Source organism: Danio rerio, chromosome 8 (genome assembly GCF_052040795.2).
Source record: "Danio rerio strain M-AB ecotype USA chromosome 8, GRCz13ab, whole genome shotgun sequence".
NCBI classification, from domain to species: domain Eukaryota; kingdom Metazoa; phylum Chordata; class Actinopteri; order Cypriniformes; family Danionidae; genus Danio; species Danio rerio.
Window position 1 is genome coordinate 8970229 of NC_141028.1, and position 18610 is coordinate 8988838.

Sequence of the window (18610 nt, forward strand, 5' to 3'; positions counted from 1 at the left end):
TCTCTCTGTCATTGCATGTAAAGATTTTCAACATCTTCCTGGACACTTTTAATGCTTCCAAGTGGTTTGCTGCTTTCTAAAGTGCTTGAGGCAGTTCATTGTGATGCGATTTTCTTTCTATCAGCGATTTCATTGGACAGGAATCACATGACTGATTATTCTACTTAATCCGATCCCCATAGACAGGAAAAAATAAAGTAGGGACTGCAGGCTGAAGAAAAATAGTGGAGTAAAAGTACTGATACAGCACTAAAAAAATCAAGCAAAAGTACTCATTTTTAAAACTACTTAGTAAACTACAACTCCTGAGCAAAACTACTCAATTACTGTTATTTGAGTATTTATAATGTTACTTTACACCACTGTTACTAATGGATATTGTATGAATTCTAACTACTTGTATTATACATTTGAATGTTACATACTCAAATGGTGTTGAACTGTCAATTAAAATAAGTCAATGACTAATGCCTTTACATAAAATAGCATTAAATATTAACAAACAAATCTTTTAATATACAGAGTTCCTAAAAGTACTCTTTTTGAGCTGTTGCTAAACCTACATTATTAAAATCAGTTGACTGATTGAAAATTTTAAATTAATAATTGCTTTAGGCTATTTGTGCTTTGTAAATGTTTAAATTCATTATTCATTAATTTTCTTGTCGGCTTGGTCCCTTTATTAATCCGGGGTCGCCACAGCGGAATTAACCGCCAACTTATCCAGCAAGTTTTTACGCAGCGGATGCCCTTCCAGCAGCAACACATCTCTGGGAAACATCCACACACACACTCATACACTACGGACAATTTAGCCTACCCAATTCACCTGTACCACATGTCTTTGGACTGTGGGGGAAACCAGAGCACCCGGAGGAAACCCACGCGACCGCAGGGTAAATTGATTATGTTTCTAATAATGATCTCTCAATCTTCAACAGAAAAGTGAATTCTCTCGTCAGAAAGTACAACTCACAATCTCGTGCTTTCCATAATTGGCTGTTTGCTGCATGTGTCACACTTTAATCTGCATGTGGTTCAGATTTAATCACAAACATTTTAAACGCTGATTTTAAAGAGAATGTTTATATCAAGTGTTGTGAAACCACTGAAACTGGTAGAAACTTTATATAAATTGATATACTGTAAACTTCCTTTGTTTGTTCAAACCAAATGTGAACTTACCTGGGTAAAAAAACAGTTTTTGTGCAAAAGTTGTCTCTAGATTGTTTGCTTTTTATTTTTTGGTTCAGTTTTCTTTCAAAAGGCAACAATTGTTTATATATATATATATATATATATATATATATATATATATATATATATATATATATATATATATATATATATATATATACACACACACACACACACACACGCGTCACATTTTTTATATTGATAATACAATAAAATAAAGAAGAAATAAAAAAACTGGTGAACTGACAATATCCATTTTAGCCAAACCAGAACTAAATAACATACATATTTTTTTCTTTTCTTTTTTTTTCAAATAGAAAAGTTTTTTTTATTTAAATGTAAACTTTTTGATAAGGCTGGGTTTTGGTCTAAAATTGAAATCTCAGTTAATTTAACATTTTAACTCGAATAGGATAAATGAACAATTATTTTACTTCCTTTTTTTCATTCATAGTTCACTGACAAGTTTTGTACAATAAATACGCTTACATATTACAAGTGAAAGATTTTTTAATGAAGGGTGCATTGCTTGACTTTAAAATAATTGAAGCAAACACACACTAACTACTATCTATGATTATTTATTAAACATCAATGCTGAACAACGGAAATTAAAACACACATTGCCGAAAACATTAATTTTTTTTTCTTATAAAAAGTGAAAATAAATGACTTAAATAATGTTTTTATATTAAAAATTTGTCGTCTCCAGGCCTCTCATCACAGCTTCCAATCATCGTCAATTTCAAGAGTTTAAACTTAGCTGATGATTGATAATAAAGCTTGTTTGGCATGCTGTCCCGGGAGAGAGAGCCCAGGGCTCCCTCCTGTTTGCAAGGCGAGATGGGAGTTTGAGCTCAGGTAGATCGAGAAATCCCCTGCTGTAATGAACAGATAGCGATTGCTCTTAAGAGATGACTACTAACTAGGAGCATGTCTATGGTGCCGATTTGGATTAGTCAATTAACTTAAATTGCATATTTTTGGACGGTGGGAGGAAACCGGGGAACCTACGTGAGCACGAAGAGAACGTGTAAACTCCGCACAGAAATGTTGGCTGGCTTGGTAAGGACTGATACCAGTGACGTTCTTGCTCTGAGGCAACAGTGCTAACCACTGGGCCACCGTGCGACCTATCTAGGAAAGGAGGAGTAGGGGTGGAAGGGGGGGTTCCTCAAACGAAGATGGCTCTTATATGGAACTTAGGGTATTAATAGTGGCTTAGGAATCGTCTGATTGGTGAATCATAAATTGAATAATGCGGGACTGGCTACAAGCAATCAAAGGCAGAAATATTTTATAAATAAACTTAACATACTGTAGTGCAAAGTAAGGCTCAAGTATGAGTCCTTCCAAAGATCAGATGTGGCTGCAGAAGTATAAATCAGCCTTAACAGTGCAGAGTCACGTGACTCCACATGCAGTATAGGAAAGTAATTGAAAAAAATTGACCTAGAAAATTTACCAATTATTCTGTTGATTTCAGTTTCTGTTTAATTAATCGCCCAGCCTTATTTAAAAACAAAAACGCACTAGAGAAATATACAGATATAGATAAAGCATCAAGGCATTCAGTACACACTGATCTTTCTGTTTCTCTCTTTCTTTCTTTCACAAAATTGTGATAAATTTTAATCATTTTAATTATTTGTTATTTTTAATACCTATGCTTATTGTGATTATTTTATTATCATTTTAATTTCTTGTTTATGTGAAGCATTTTGAATTACCATTGTGTACCATTATGCTGTATAAATAAACGTGCCATTGTCTTAAAGGTTTACCCTAGTTTCTCACCAAGTTTACCCCTTTTTCAAGATTTAAGATGAGCCTTTTGTGTCTCCAGAATGTGTCTGTAAAGTTTCTGCCCTAAACACCCATTAAATTATTTATTATACCTTTCAGAATATTAGAATTTTCTGCTCTGAACACTATGCCTGAATCTCTGGCTGCGTCAGATAAACAGCACAGTAACATGAAGGAAGCCGATCTCATGTAGCATTTGTAAGAAATACTACAGTAAGAATGTTCCCAATGATTATTTGATGTATTTGTTGTGGAGTTAATTTAAGCCTTTCTGCAACGAGTCACACACAATGTCATTGCAAAGTTCGTGCACACACACAGACACACACACTCGTCGTTTTTGCATGACAAATGTGACAGGATACACATTTATACCCACTGCTGTATAGATATCTGTTATGTTAATGTACAAAAAAAACTGTGATTGAAGCTTCAATTATATTTGTACTGACAAAGCTGTGGTGATGAAGACAGTAAAATGGCTGTAATTCATTATAAACACGCTGTTTTAAAAACGTTTTATACCTGTAAAACTCATTCTTGATCATATTTGATGATGATGATGATCACAGAGAGCTGAACAGATCTTTTATTCCTGGTTGTTTTGCGCAAGTTCTCTCTTGTGGATATAATTACACGCGTTACTATGGAGACATGTTAATATGTGGCTGTCAATCAATTTGGTGGGTGGGGAAACCGCACTCCTACGTCACGTTGCGGTGAGCCTCAAAATGGGAGGGATTTGAATCATATTTTATCATCAGGAAATTTAAAAGAAAAGAGACTTATTACCTTTATATCACTCTAATATGACTGTAGACACACTATACCTACACACAGGTCAGTCTAAACAGCTTATAAAAGATGATTTTCATCATAGGTGCCCTTTAAAGTGGGAAACCTGACTCAGCATTTGCTTAAACATACCTGGGTACAAAATTACTTTTAAAATATATTCAAAATTATCTTTATTTAAATGTGAATCTTTTTGACCAAATAAACAATCAAAACACAAACACACTAGAGAAACAGATCTTCATATAAATCTGCGGCATTATTTAGGCATTCAGCACACTGTCCGATCCCTACATTTCTCAGTTCTCCCTTCTGCAATGTAAAATGCGTGTGCATGGAAAATGACTCCACATATGAGATTATTCTGACAGATGATCTGCCTGCAGAGCTCAAGCTTGAGCTGAGGAGGATGCAGGTGTACAAATCACTTCATGAACTATTCATATCCCATTTCTACAAAATCCAATGATACAGTCAGAATGCGGTTTTCTAAAGCCGGAGTGAAGGCTGTGTGCGCGTGTGTGTGCTTGTAGGGTAGGGGAAGTCTTGCCTGCAGTGCTCTTCATATTAAGAATGACTCATGATACTTGTAAGAAAGTGGCCCAAAGCTGGACTCCAACAACCACTACAAACCCACACTGGCATGCAGAAAGGTCAACGAGAGACGAGGAGGAGGAAAGGAAGAATGTTCAAAGCTGCAGGAGATGGAATGCAAACAAAAAAAGAATCTGAAATTAAAATAGAGTTTTGATAATGCTCCTGTTGTAGTAATTAGGGCAGACTTGAAATCAGCCTGAATGTTCATCTTCACTCATTCATTCGTTTTCTTGTCGGCTTAGTCCCTTTATTAATCCGGGGTCGCCACAGCGGAATGAACCGCCAACTTATCCAGCAAGTTTTTATGCAGCGGATGGCCTTCCAGCCGCAACCCATCTCTGGGAAACATCCACACATACACACACACACTATGGACAATTTAGCCTACCCAATTCACCTGTACCGCATGTCTTTGGACTGTGGGGGAAACCGGAGCACCCGGAGGAAACCCACACGAACGCAGGGAGAACATGCAAACTCCACACAGAAATGCCAACTGAGCCGAGGATCGAACCAGTGACCTTCTTGCTGTGAGGCGAACGTGCTACCCACTGCGCCACTGCGTCGCCCAATGTTCATCTTGTTGACAACAAATGAATTAGCATGCTGTTTATTGCCATAAAAACGACACTGTAAAAATATATTAAATGCCTGATAACCAAAACAATGTTTTTAATTGTTACTTATGTTACATAATATTTTTTTTTATCCAGTCAAGTCCAGATAAATAAATTCAGTTTAATGGCAAATTAATGGCAAGTCAAACTTGAGTATGCTTTTTCCATTTAAGTTTTTCATTATGCAGATGACATTTATACATTAACCATCCAACTAATAAATATGTATAACAGACTATAGCAAAAACAAATATGTCTTAATGTAATCATATATTTTGCGCAAAACACACACACACACGTTTGTTTTTGTAAAAATTGGGGACATTACATAGCTTTCCATTCATTTTATACTGTCCAAACCATATATTATATTGCCCTCACCCCACCCCTAAACCCAACCATCACAGGAGACTGTGTGCAGCTTTACTGTCTGATTAAACTCATTCTCTAGGATTTATAAGCATTTTGAGAAATGAGGACGTCACCAATGTCCTCATATTTCACCTCCTTTTTGTAATACCTGTGTCAGACCTGTGTCATTATACAGATTTGTGTCCTGATATGTCACAAACACACACACACACACTCACTCACTCACTCACGGTCAAAAGTTTGTGGTCAAGTAGGATTTTTAGATGTTTTAAAAATGCTTATCCTGCATACCAAGCTTGCATTTATTTAATCAAAAATACAGTACAAATGATAAAATTGTAAAATGTTATTGCACTATAAAATAACTTCAAATTTTAATATAATTATATATTCTATTGATTTTAAAGATGAATATTCATTACTCCAATCTTCAGAGTCACATGATTCTTTAGAAATCACTCTAATATTATTATTATTATTAATGGTAATAGTGATAAAAGCAATAATTACTTAAACAATAATTTCATTTGAAAGTACATACAATAAGAAGGCAGTTATTTACAATATTAATAAATATTTAACAATTTAACCTTTTTTTGCATCTATTAAATATATATGGTGGTTCATTACGCTGTGGCAACCCCAAGTAATAAAGAGACTAAGCCAAAATGAGAAAAAAAAATAATATATATATATATATATATATATATATATATATATATATATATATATATATATATATATGAGCAATTTTACACTCGTAGCAGTACGATATGGCACTGGTGGGGGCACGCCTCCCACCAGTGCCGATATACAGCCATATCGTACTGCTACGAGTGTAAAATTGCTCATTGCCTCCACCAGTGCCGATATACAGCCATATCGCACAGCTACGAGTGTGATATTGCGTTTATACAACAGTTTGACGGCACAATTGTGTATATTAACACAAAATCAAACATGGAGAGTCTCAAAAGCCCTTTTGTTTGAGGAACTACTTTCTTCCGCGTTGGATTCAAATCATAAGCTGACAGTTAAACAGCTGAGCAAGCATCTTTTAGACTTTAGATCTGTAGTGTCTGTTTTTTGCTGGTTGTATGTGGGCGGAGTAATACACAAAGGGTAAAGAGGGTGTACGGGTGCTGATATTACTTAAATATATCATGACTATCAGCCAATCAGATTCAAGAACCAGACAGAACTGTTGTATATATATATATATATATATATATATATATATATATATATATGGACCACCTGCACCTTCTCGGTCCAGTCAGATTGGAACCAGCTTCAGTTCATCAGCCAATATATAATAAATTGATTGTCACACCATGTTGAGGTTTTTAAATTTAATAAGTGGTTTTCAAATATAAATTAAACAAAATACAATTTTCAACTTGCAGTATGCTTTAGTCACATGATCTTGATGAGTATTTAACACTTAATTCAATAAGTAGCGTTCAGATAAAAATAAAATTATAAATAAATAAATAAAAAATGTCAGACCACAGTATTATAATAGTGCATTCAGTGAGTGGTATATGAAAATAAAATTGTCAAATGATCCTGCTTTGAGTTTTTGCTTCAGCTAGTGGTGTTTATGTATATTAAATGAATATATTCAATAATTTCATAATTAGGATTAAAAAATAATTAAACCCATAAATAAGTACTTTTTATTTTACTAAAATGTCACATAACATGTGCGGGCAGATATGTGTGGCTGTGTTGGTCTTTGCGTGTGTGTGTATGTGTCTGTTTGGCTGTGTGTATGTGCGAGTGTGCATGCAGATATGTGAAAATAGAGTGTGTGTGCGTCTCTCTTTGTGTGTGCATACAGGTATGTGCGTGTGTGTGCATGCATGCTCACGCGAATGTGTGTGTCTCTGTGTAGGTGTGTGTGTGTGTGTGTGTCAAACCTGTGTCCTGAGAGCTGTGCAGAGAGGGCAGGATCTCCAGCTTGGTGAGCTCAGAGGAGCTGGACAGGAGCTGCTGCGCCTCCATCAGAGAGCAGTGTTCAGTGCTCATGCCGTCTATAGCCAGCAGAATATCTCCCGCATGCAGAGCTCCACATCTGACCACACACATGCAGAGACCAGAAACAGACAGAAGGTGTGAAGTAAAGAAAGCAGAAAGCAACAGAAGAGAATGGCAATATGTGTTTGTGCTGAATGAAGAATGAAATGAGAATGAGCGAGTGCAGTTTTTTCTGATTAATTAAATTAGCATGTTTTGGTTGCAACACAAGCTGTGAGGGATGTAATCGGCAAAAGAGCAAGGTGACATTGAAAACTGTGCTTTGGGGATTAATTTTAAATTAAAGCATACTGTACATACTGTAAATATTCATCACGCCCAGAAAGCAAATATTTGCAATAGGGTTTTTTAATAGAGAGAAGATTTTTTTCCCCAACACATTTTCAAGCATAATAATAATTTCTAATAACTAATTTCTTTTGTATTTGCCATGATGACAGTACATACAACTTTACTAGTTATTTTGCAAGATGGGCAGCATGGTGGCTCAGTGGTTAGAACTGTCGCCTTACAGCAAGGAGGCTGCTGGTTCAGTATGGAAGCATACGAGTAGCATAATTCAATTCAAAATGTAATATGCAAAATGGCAATGCAATATGTTAAATGGCAGTGTATTTCTGTATTTGAATTAGCATTTTCCAAGACATATGAGCAGTGTTTGGTGCAGAATGAAAATGTAAATTAAATTACATTGTTTGCGTTTCTCATTTCAAACACTGTTTTAATATGTAAATTGTATCCACATTTTAAAGCTTCACAAGTAGCAAAATTAAATTGAAAATGCTGTACACAAACTGAATTTGTTGTGAATAAAGTACAAGCAGAAACTGTAGCAAAATGATCATTTAAATGTTATTTGTCCTAAATGCATTTACACTCGCGTCTAGGAAACGCAGGATTACATTTTCAGCATAACAGCATGGGATGTGTGTAGCAAAATTAATTTTGAAATGTAATACGCAAAACGATAATGCAATATGTAAATGGCAGTGTATTTCTGTATTTCAGTTAGCATTTTCCAAGACATATGTGCAATGTTTGCTGCAGAATGAAAATGAAAATGAAAAAAACATAATGCATTTTCATTTAACACACCGAACCGAACACACGAATGAAAGCCGATTTGAAATTGAAAAGGCATTCTGGCCTGGCCACGCCCACAGACGGTCGCCGACACTGCAAGGCGGGTTTTAGGTTATGTCGTCACAGCTGCAGCGAGGACTATTTGGGACATTTGGCAGCATAACCATGGCGAAGTCTGTTCCTCAGCGGCTTCGTGAAGCTGCACGAGCCCTCGAGCGTGAACTGGGAAATACTTTAGAAAACCAATCACCTCCTAGCTCAGTAAACTTGGCTTAAGGTTTGATATTCGAGCACGCAGTTTTAGGGATCATATGCTTCCATAGTTCAGGCCACGGCTGGATCAGTTGGCATTTCAGTGTGGAGTTTGCATTTTCTCCCTGTGTTCGCGTGGGTTCCCTCCGGATGCTCCGGTTCACCCCACAGTCCAAATACATGCGCTATAGGGGAATTGGGTAAACTAAATTGGCCGTAGTGTGTGTGTTAATGAGAGTGTATGGGTGTTTTCCAGTACTGCGTTGCAACACAGCATATGCTGCGTAAGACATATGGCAGAATAGTTGGCGATTCATTCAGCTGTGGCGACCCCAGATAAATAAAGGCCTAAGCTGAAAGAAAATAAATGAATTTTGCAAGGTAATAGTATTCAGCTTAAAGTGCCATTTAAAGGCTTAACTACACTCATTGGCCAATTTATTAGGTACATCTGTCCAACTGCTCGTTAACTGAACTTTCTAATCAGCCAATCACATGGCAGCAAGTCAATGCATTTAGGTATGTAAACATGGTCAAGTCGATCTGCTGCAGTTCAAACAGAACATCAGAATGGGGAAGAAAGGTGATTTCAGTGACGGCATGGTTGCTAGTGCCAGACGGACTGGTCTGAGTATTTCAGAAACTGCTGATCTACTGGGATTTTCACGCACAACCATCTCTAGGTTTTACAGAGTCCAAAAAAGAGAAAATATCCAGTGAGCGGCAATTCTGTGGGTGCAAATGCCTTGTTGATGTCAGAGGAGAATGGCCAGACTGGTTCCAGCTGACAGAAAGACAACAGTAACTCAAATAACCAGTCGTTACAAGAGGATTGGAAAAACGTCTGGTCTGATGAGTCTCGATTTCTGCTGTGACATTCGGATGGTATGGTCAGAATTTGGCATAAACAACATTAAAGCATGGATCTATACTGTCTTGTTTCAACGGTTCAGGCTGATGGTGGTGTAATAATGTGGGGGATATTTGGCACACTTTGGGCCCATTAGTGCCAACTGAGCAATGTGTCAATGCCTGAGCCTACCTGAGTATTGTTGCTTTATGACCACAGTGTACCCATCTTCTGATGGCTACTTCCAGCAGGATAGCGCACCATGTCATAAAGCACAAATCATCTTAGACTGGTTTCATGAACATGACAATAAGTTCACTGCACTCAAAGGGCCTCCACAGTCACCAGATCTCAATTCAATAGAGCACCTTTCGTATGTGGTGGAACAGGAGATTCACATCATGGATGTGCAGCTGACAAATCTGCTGCAACTGCGTGATGCTATCATGTCAATATGGACCAAAAAAGAATGTTTCCAGTGCCTTGTTGAATCTATGCTACAAAGGATTAAAGCAGTTCTGAAGGAAAAAGTGGGTCCAACCCGGTACTAGTAAGCTGTACCTAATAAAGTGGCCGATGAGTGTAGGTTTAATACGCAAGTTATTAGAGAACAGTGCTTTGTTCTGTGGCCAATCAAAAACATATTTCTAAAGGGAGTTAATGATATTGACACTAAAAATAAAAACTTAGCCAGCTTTTATTCCAGCCAAGCTAAAAGAAATAAGACTTAATTATAGGAAGATTATAGAAAAAACACGAAATACTGTGAAAATGAATACAAATATTTTATATTTTTAGAACATTGGCAGCTGGTTGATTTCATATATACTTTCAGATATACTTATAAATCCCTAACTGTGAGTTTTACTATATAAAAATATAAAATATTTTTATATAGTGTATTTACAACTCACAGTTAGGGATTTATACGTATATCTGAAAGTATATATGAAATCAACCAGCTGCTAATTGCTAATAAATTGCTTATTCAGCATAATAGTTGTATGCATATATGTGACGCCTGCTGCGCTGTCATTTGTCTTCCGTGTCTGTCTGTGTGTCTGTTTTGCTCCCTCTACAGATGCGCTGTAACATTGCGGGGCATAATCAGGTGGATGGGGAACACCTGAGTCTAAGTGAGCGCTCCTTTATCAGCGTCCTGCCACTGTTTGGGAGTCTGATTCTTCCGGCTAAGGGTTGGGACGGAGACCAGCGGCGTGCGAGTTGGCGGGGCGTTCTTGCCTAATGTTTGATCACAGTGGGCTTAAATAAAACTTTTGTAACGTGATTTTTGGCTTCCCCCTCTTATTTTTTACTTGTTTCGCCCCGAGGGCGTAACAATTGGGGGCTCGTCCTTGTGAAGACTATTTTTTGCGTCGATCGGTTTGTTTTGGTTAGATTTTCGTTTGGTAAGTGTTTTATTTTATTATGTTTTGCTTTGATTATTAGCTTATTTTGTTAGGAGGGGGAATGTAGTAGTTGGCAGGCAATTTGTGGTCTCCGTCCTGCCCAAGTGTAATATTTGATTAAGTTCTAATCATAGTCTAATCCGTCAAAAGAAACCTAGCCAAATTGTGCAGAAATAAACTGTCCCCGGGTAGGTGAAGAACGTGTCTTCGGATACGTTATTTTTTTATTTTAGTTTGTTGTTTTTGGCTGGCTCGGGGCTTGGTAGCATTTGTCTCGGGAGCACGGCCGAGGTTTGGGGAATTACTTGTACATTGGTGGTTCTCCCAAACTTGCGGTATATACCCAACAAACACATTTACGTTGTAGCGATGTCTGCACAACGTTGTATTTTTTCAAAGGCAACGTTGCCGCTTACGTGCTCGCTACATTGTCACAACGTAGAAATGTAAGACGTGAGAAGGCTGTAGCAACGTTGTCGTGCGACATTCAGCAACCGCGAGGCGGCGTTCTTACTACTTGTATTGATATTTTTTTGTGGCAGTTTATCATTACTGCCTAGAATACAGGATAAGCAGCAATTCTTTTCCAGTATTGCTTAATATGAAATATTGTTCATTTATTTTTCCTATTTAATTTAAAAACTGCATGTGTAAACTTTAAAGTGTAAAAATGCCACACAAATGAATATCAAACTTTTTATTATATATTTCACAACATTTAATAAATACAGTACACATACAGTATCTAATTATAAGCAAACAGTATAAAATAAAGTTTATATATATATATATATATATATATATATATATATATATATATATATATATATATATATATATATATATATATATATATAATTAAACTAAAGGGTAAACAAACAAGAAAAGTAAACAAGAAATCATTAAAAGGTAAATAAATATATAAATAAATATATAAATTAAAATTCAAACACTGGGCAGTGAAGCTCTGGACTGGAGAATACAGCAGACCGGGGAGCGCAGCTGAAGACCAGTCGTAGTTGTTGGTATGGAGAAAGCAGTCAGAGGAAGAAACAAATTCAACGGATAATCCAGCTTCAGAGATCCACAGCAGACAAAAGTCAAAATAGGCAGTGAACAAGAGAGGACAGATCAGAGCTTGACACAACAGCACTACACAGGAAATGACTATGACTAGCAAGTTATTGAAGTTTCAGACATTTATTGTAATTTCATTACATATAAAATCTCCAGAGTAATTATGTAGCCTACTTTATTTTAATGTTTTAATAATATATCATATACCAAAATTACAAACAATTAAATAAATTTAGAGATACAGGGAAAACAGGTTTGAGTTAACAGAAGTCAGAGTTAGTCTCCGAATACTTACTGTAAATTATGAGAAGAGGTCCTGTAGTTGTGGCGTTGCTCGCTGTTAATGAAATGTTAAACTTAGTGTCATTTCAATAACAGCTGTACAAAATAATAAAGTAATTTTTCATAAGCATGATCTATTTTCCACATTATGGACATGCGGTTTTAGGTAACATAACTACATTTAATAGTAAATAGAATAGTATACTTCTTACCTCATTCAATTCTTCTTTCCATCAGGAATTACAGCAACACTGATCTGAGGTGAATTCAACAGCTGAAAACATTCTGAAAGACAAGTTACATAAGTAATTTGAAAACAACAGTGAGTGATTAAACAATAGTTTTATGCAACTTACGCATAATTAAAATCCAGAAATTATCAATAGAAGATTACCTCCATGTAAAAATAGCCTGTTGAGTAAAGAAAAGAGTGGGTTTTAAATAAAACATCAAAAGACCCATCAAAATAGAAATTTAGACTAGCAGACCTTTTAATTACTATCTATATTAATTAGGCATATGAACCTCAATTTATATACTTTAACTTATAGGGATAGCTCACCCAAAACTGACAATTCTGCCATTTTAGCCTCATTCTTTATTTGTTCCAAACTTATTTAGCTTTTTTTCTGCTAAACAATAAAGAAGATGATTAAATAAAGCTGGAAAACTGTAACTATTTAATTCCATAGTGTTTTCCTACCATGAAAGCAAATGCTTACAGTCTTTAGTGTTCAACAGAATAAAGAAACTTAAAGGTTTGGAATCACTTATTATTTACAGGGCAAATAATTCGTGAGTACATTTCATTTTTGAGTGAACTGTTCCTTTAACGGGACGCAATCTGCACAGAGGTGTTTTGTTTTTAAAAGTTATTTTGTGTGTTTTGTAAAAAGTGGGTCGGCTCGTGTGATGAAGTATCATACTAACTGATCACTATGGATATGGAAAAAACTGAACTTCAAAAACATTATTGTCCATTTGACTAAAGACAAGGCGTAGGTAAATAATCAGGAAATGTTTTATCGAGAGATTTAACATAATGATTTTAATGTTGTTGTCGTCCGTTAACGGAATGCCGAAATGTTACTCGCTCGTAATAACTTCATTACGGCTTTTGTGTGTGTGTAATGTTGGAACAGATTGTTGTCGAAATCATAGGTTTGTTTGAATATTCACGATTTATGTATCTTATTTAGCATGAAGAAATAAAGCAATACTCACGTCTCCTCGGTCGTTGATGAATGAGACGACGGCTTGTTGAAATTTAAACTGATTCAGCTGTGACCAGTAAATGTTGTACAGTGGTCGTCCACGCCACCTAAGCACAACCTAAAGCATGCGACCCTCATGATGTTTAAATGGCAACCTTATGACATCGTTGTGACAACCTTTAGAAACAACGTAGAATCCTCAACCTTTTTGCAATGTTGGTACAACGTTGTAGGAAGGTCGCTACGTTGAGGCAACGTTGTGTGTTTGTTGGGTAGTGCATAAATTCCCGGTCTTGGGCCAGTTGAAGATTAGGGTCTACATTAGTGAAGAGTCGGGGAGGTTTTATTTCTGTGTGATTGGTTGCAATAACGGTGATATTATTATTATTATTATTGGATTGGAGTTAATTGGATTTTTTTTTTTCCTATGGCGAGTGTTGTGGAAACGTTTGTTCAAACTCCGTCGGAGGACTTATTAGACTTAATGACGAAGGATCAATTATTAGAATTAGCAACTCATTACGAAATTGAGCTCTCCGCACTTCAGAAGAGAACGAAGGAGGGGATAAAGCAGATTTTAAAAGCGTCGCTGTTTGATCTGAATGTGCTGGTGGAAGCACCGGCTCCGATACAACCTGGGTTTGGTGCACTTTCATTCGAGCAGCAGAAGGAGTTGTTGATGTTGCAGCGCGACACTGAGTGTGAAAAACGGCGTTTAGATTGTGAGAAAGCTAAAATAGAACATAAGATTGAGGAGAGTCGATTGGAGCAGCAGCGCGTGCAGGTCGAGCAGAAACGACTTGATCTTCTAAAAGAGGGTAAGTTCCCTGCTGAAAGTGTTGTAGCCTCCTCTCCTAAATTGGATATTGTTAATAATTTGCGCTTGGTTCCGCCGTTTAATGAGTGTGATGTGGAAACTTTTTTTCTGTTATTTGAGAGGATTGCTGTAGCTTATAAGTGGAGTGACATTGAGCGCACCTTACTCCTTCAGTGCGTTTTGACGGGAAAGGCCCAGCAAGCGTATTCTGCTTTATCAGTTGAGGAGAGTCAAATTTACGAAAATGTGAAGTCATCTGTTTTAAAGATTTATGAGCGTGTGCCGGAAAGTTATCGCCAGCAGTTTCGTTCTTTGGGGCGTGAATCCAATCAAACGCATGTGGAATTTGTGAGAGATCTAACTTTGCGATTTAATCGTTGGCGTATGTCGGCAGAAGTGACCACCTTGGATGATCTGATAAATTTGGTTTTATTGGAGCAATTTAAAAATACGCTTCCAGATATTGTTGTCACTTATTGCCGAGCGTAATGTTAAGACCGCGTCCCAGGCAGCAGTGCTGGCCGATGAGTGGGAACTCATTCATAAAACTCGTGCAGACGGGTTCAGAAGTGATCGCCTTTCTCCCTGCTTAAGTTCTCCATCCGTTTATTTGAACCAGGCAAGGCGTCCTAAAAGTCCATCAAATAGACACGATTTGACTTGTAACTACTGCTTAGAAGAAGGGCATTGGAAATCAAATTGTCCCGTTCTTAAATCAAAAAGTGCCAAAGCACAGCTAACTAAATTCGCCGGTTTTGTAAAGCCCGCTGCGCTTGTGGGTCCTGTACCGCTGTCCGCTCTGTCAGCTGAAACACCGGCGAATACATCAAGCGTGTTAGACCGCCAGGATATTTTTAATCCGTTTATTTCGGATGGTTTTGTGTCACTTAAAAGTGGTAATAGGATAGCAGTAAAAATTCTCCGAGATACAGGATCATCGGCTTCCTTTATTTTGGAATCTATATTGCCGTTTTCACTGGAGTCTGACACTGGTAAATCGTTGTTAATTCGTGGCATTGGATTAAATGCATTATCTGTACCCTTACATAAAGTGACTCTGAATTGTGACTTAGTGCAGGGCGATGTAGAGCTTGGCGTGCGACCTGTTCTGCCCGTTGAAGGCGTGTCACTTATTCTTGGCAATAATCTGGCGGGCGGACGCGTTTGGGTTGGGGAAACGCCACCTTTGATAGTTTCTAACCCGCCTCCCTATTGTGACTGTCTGGATGAGAGTGCTCCGCAAAATCCTGATGTGTTTGTTGCTTGTGCAGTGACTCGATCTGCTAGGCGGGCGCAATCTGAAGTAAAACCTGTAAGTACTGAACATTTTTTTCCGTTAACTGATTACCCACTGGCCGTTTATAGGGAAGAGCTCTCGAAGGAACAGCAGAGCGATGTAACTTTAAAAGCTCAGTATGAGCAAGTTTATGATGATGTTGATATTCGGAACCGGGCACAGGGTTACTTCATCAGAGATGGGGTATTATTGAGAAAATGGTCTCCACATGCTGGTTTTTGTGTGGGGGATCCTTTTGTCCAGGTTCCTGGACATGTCGGGCTTTTAGGCAATGAGCGAGCTGATGCAGCTGCTAAAGATGCTTTGAAGCAAGTAATGAACAAATGCCAAATTCCTCCGTCAGAGATAAAACCTTTTATCAACGCTTACATTTTAAACAAGTGGCAAAAGGAATGGGATGCATTAGAAAACAATAAACTACATGAAATCCAAACTGAAGTTTCACACAGAATTTTAAGACATTTTAAGAATCGATTTGATCAAATAGTTTTTACCAGATGCCGTATTGGACATACGAGAATTACACATGGATTTTTGCTCCAAGGTGAAAACCCCACTCAGTGTTTGTGCTGCAAAACTCCTATCACTGTAAAACATATTTTACTGGACTGTCCTGCTTTTACTGATTCCAGAAGGACTTTTTATGAAATGAACTCTTTTAAGGACATTTTTGACAAAGTGGAACCAGAAAAGATTTTAGAATTTTTATCATGTATTAACACAAAAAATCTTATTTAATTTATGTTTTTATTTTGTTTGTTGATTTTTAAATTGTATATTTATTGTTGAAAGATTCCTGCCATGAAGATAGCCTTGGTTGCTGACATGGCACTAAATAAAAAATACATTACATTACATTACCTTTTGTCCAGGTGGTGGTGCCCGTTAAATGGCGGCCGGTAGTTTTAAAAACTGCCCATGATGGTCTTGCCGGTCATGCTGGCATTAAAAAGACGTATGACAGAATTCTTCGTTATTTTTACTGGCCACGAATCAAAAAAGATGTCGCCAGTTATGTTAAAACCTGTCATACATGCCAGTTGACTGGTAAGCCTAATCAGCCGTTAAAACCGGCGCCTCTGCAGCCCATTTCTGCCGTATGCCAACCTTTCGAGCATCTCATCATTGACTGTGTTGGGCCACTCCCTCGCTCGAAAGCGGGGAGTGAATATCTGCTAACAGTGATGTGCCAGGTCACTCGTTATCCGGCCGCGTTTCCTTTGCGTTCTATTAACACTAAGGCTATTGTTAAAGCTCTCACTCAATTTATTTCTATTTTTGGCTTACCTAAAGTTATTCAGTCCGATCAGGGAAGTAATTTTACTTCAAACGTGTTTGCCGAAGTTCGTCATTTGGGGATTAAGCACAATTTGTCCACTGCGTATCATGCGCAAAGTCAAGGTGCGCTAGAGCGCTTCCATTCCACCTTAAAATCCTTGCTCCGGGCTTATTGCGTTGAGATGGACAGAGATTGGGAGGAGGGCCTCCCGTGGCTGATGCTGTCAGCCCGGGAAGTAACTCAACAAAGTCTTGGCTATAGCCCGAATGAACTCGTTTTTGCTCATAAAGTTCGGGGGGTACTGGCTGTTTTGCACGATCAGTGGACCGATTTAGATCCGCCAGAAAAATTGTCGGATTATGTTTTGGGTTTTCGTCGACGGCTTTCGTTGGCATGGGAACTAGCTAAAAAGCAGTTGGGTAGTTCCCAGAAAAAGATGAAGCGCCTGTTTGACCGTCGCACTGAACGCCGACAGTTTAGCGTGGGAGACCAGGTTGTTGCGCTCCTCCCGGTGTTGGGATCGCCCTTTCAAGCCAAGTACACTGGGCCATATAAGGTGACGCACATTGGCAGTAATGACAATTACACTATTTTAACACCAGATCGTAAAAAGAAAACACAAGTTTGTCACGTTAATATTTTAAAGCCATATTTTAATCGAGACTGTGTCACACCAATGCAGGTAAATCCTGTAGCGCTGGTTGATAGTTTTCCTGAGCACTATGCGCATCATGTGATGAATATGCAGGCGGATGAATTGAAAACACCCGATGATTGCGTGTTGCAGGGTAGGTTAAAGAATTCTGAGACTTTTAAAAAGTTGTTATTCGATTTTAAACATCTAGATGCTACTCAACAACAAGAATTAATTCAGTTGTTATCGGAGTTTCCACAGTTATTTTCCGATGTACCGACACAGACGAGTGTTTTGACGCATGATATAGATGTGGGGGAAGCCACGCCTATCCGCCAGCGCTTTTATCGTGTTCCCCTGAATAAACGTGATGTATTGAGAGCAGAAGTTCAGTATTTGCTCGACAATAAACTGGCTGAACCCTCTTCCTCTTGCTGGTCATCTCCGTGTCTTTTAGTTCGGAAGTCCGACGATAGTTTCCGCTTTTGTACGGACTATAGAAAATTAAATTCAGTAACAAAACCAGACTCCTTTCCTCTACCGAGGATGGAGGATTGTATTGATCAGGTCGGTGCTGCAAAATTTGTGACTAAATTGGATTTACTTAAGGGCTATTGGCAGGTCTACTTAAGTGAGCGTGCGAGGGAATTATCGTCGTTTATAACACCTGATGGGTTATTCTCCTACCGGGTTATGAGCTTCGGGCTGCGAAACGCGCCCGCAACGTTTCAGAGATTAATGAACAAAATAGTCGCGGGATTAGAAGGGGTTACCGTTTATTTGGACGATACGATTGTTGTGAGTGATAGCTGGCCGGAGCATCTTTGTCGTTTGCGCCGCCTTCTCGATCGCCTCTCGCAGGCCAACCTTACCATCAATCTCGCTAAATGCGAAATTGCAGGGGCGACGGTGACGTACCAACAAACACACAACGTTGCCTCAACGTAGCGACCTTCATACAACGTTGTACCAACATTGTAAAAAGGTTGAGG

At 38.0% G+C, this 18610-nt stretch overlaps 1 protein-coding gene and 2 long non-coding RNA genes across 15 annotated transcripts in view; all 3 read right to left on the reverse strand.

The window, feature by feature from the left end:
- grip2a (glutamate receptor interacting protein 2a) overlaps positions 1-18610 on the reverse strand; it is a 113369-nt gene that overhangs the window by 37632 nt on the left and 57127 nt on the right. For all 12 annotated transcript variants that reach the window (XR_015497231.1, XR_015497232.1, XR_015497227.1 and 9 more), the window contains 1 exon segment: positions 7307-7461. Coding sequence is in view for 3 of the 12 variants with exons in the window: in NM_001430888.1 (NP_001417817.1) it covers positions 7307-7461 (155 nt within the window). In the remaining 9 variants the exon portion in view is untranslated.
- On the reverse strand, positions 540-1253 carry LOC147842552 (uncharacterized). The gene is made up of 2 exons (XR_015497593.1): positions 940-1253; positions 540-800 (listed from the first exon to the last, which is right to left on the reverse strand). It is a non-coding gene; the product is annotated as an uncharacterized LOC147842552 (long non-coding RNA).
- LOC147842553 (uncharacterized) lies at positions 11701-13858 on the reverse strand. 2 transcript variants are annotated; one of them, XR_015497570.2, is made up of 6 exons: positions 13796-13858; positions 13602-13709; positions 12734-12788; positions 12590-12662; positions 12391-12432; positions 11701-12092 (listed from the first exon to the last, which is right to left on the reverse strand). It is a non-coding gene; the product is annotated as an uncharacterized LOC147842553 (long non-coding RNA). The 2 variants fall into 2 exon arrangements; XR_015944729.1 differs by lacking the exon at positions 13796-13858 and having other exon boundaries at positions 12772-12788; positions 13602-13683.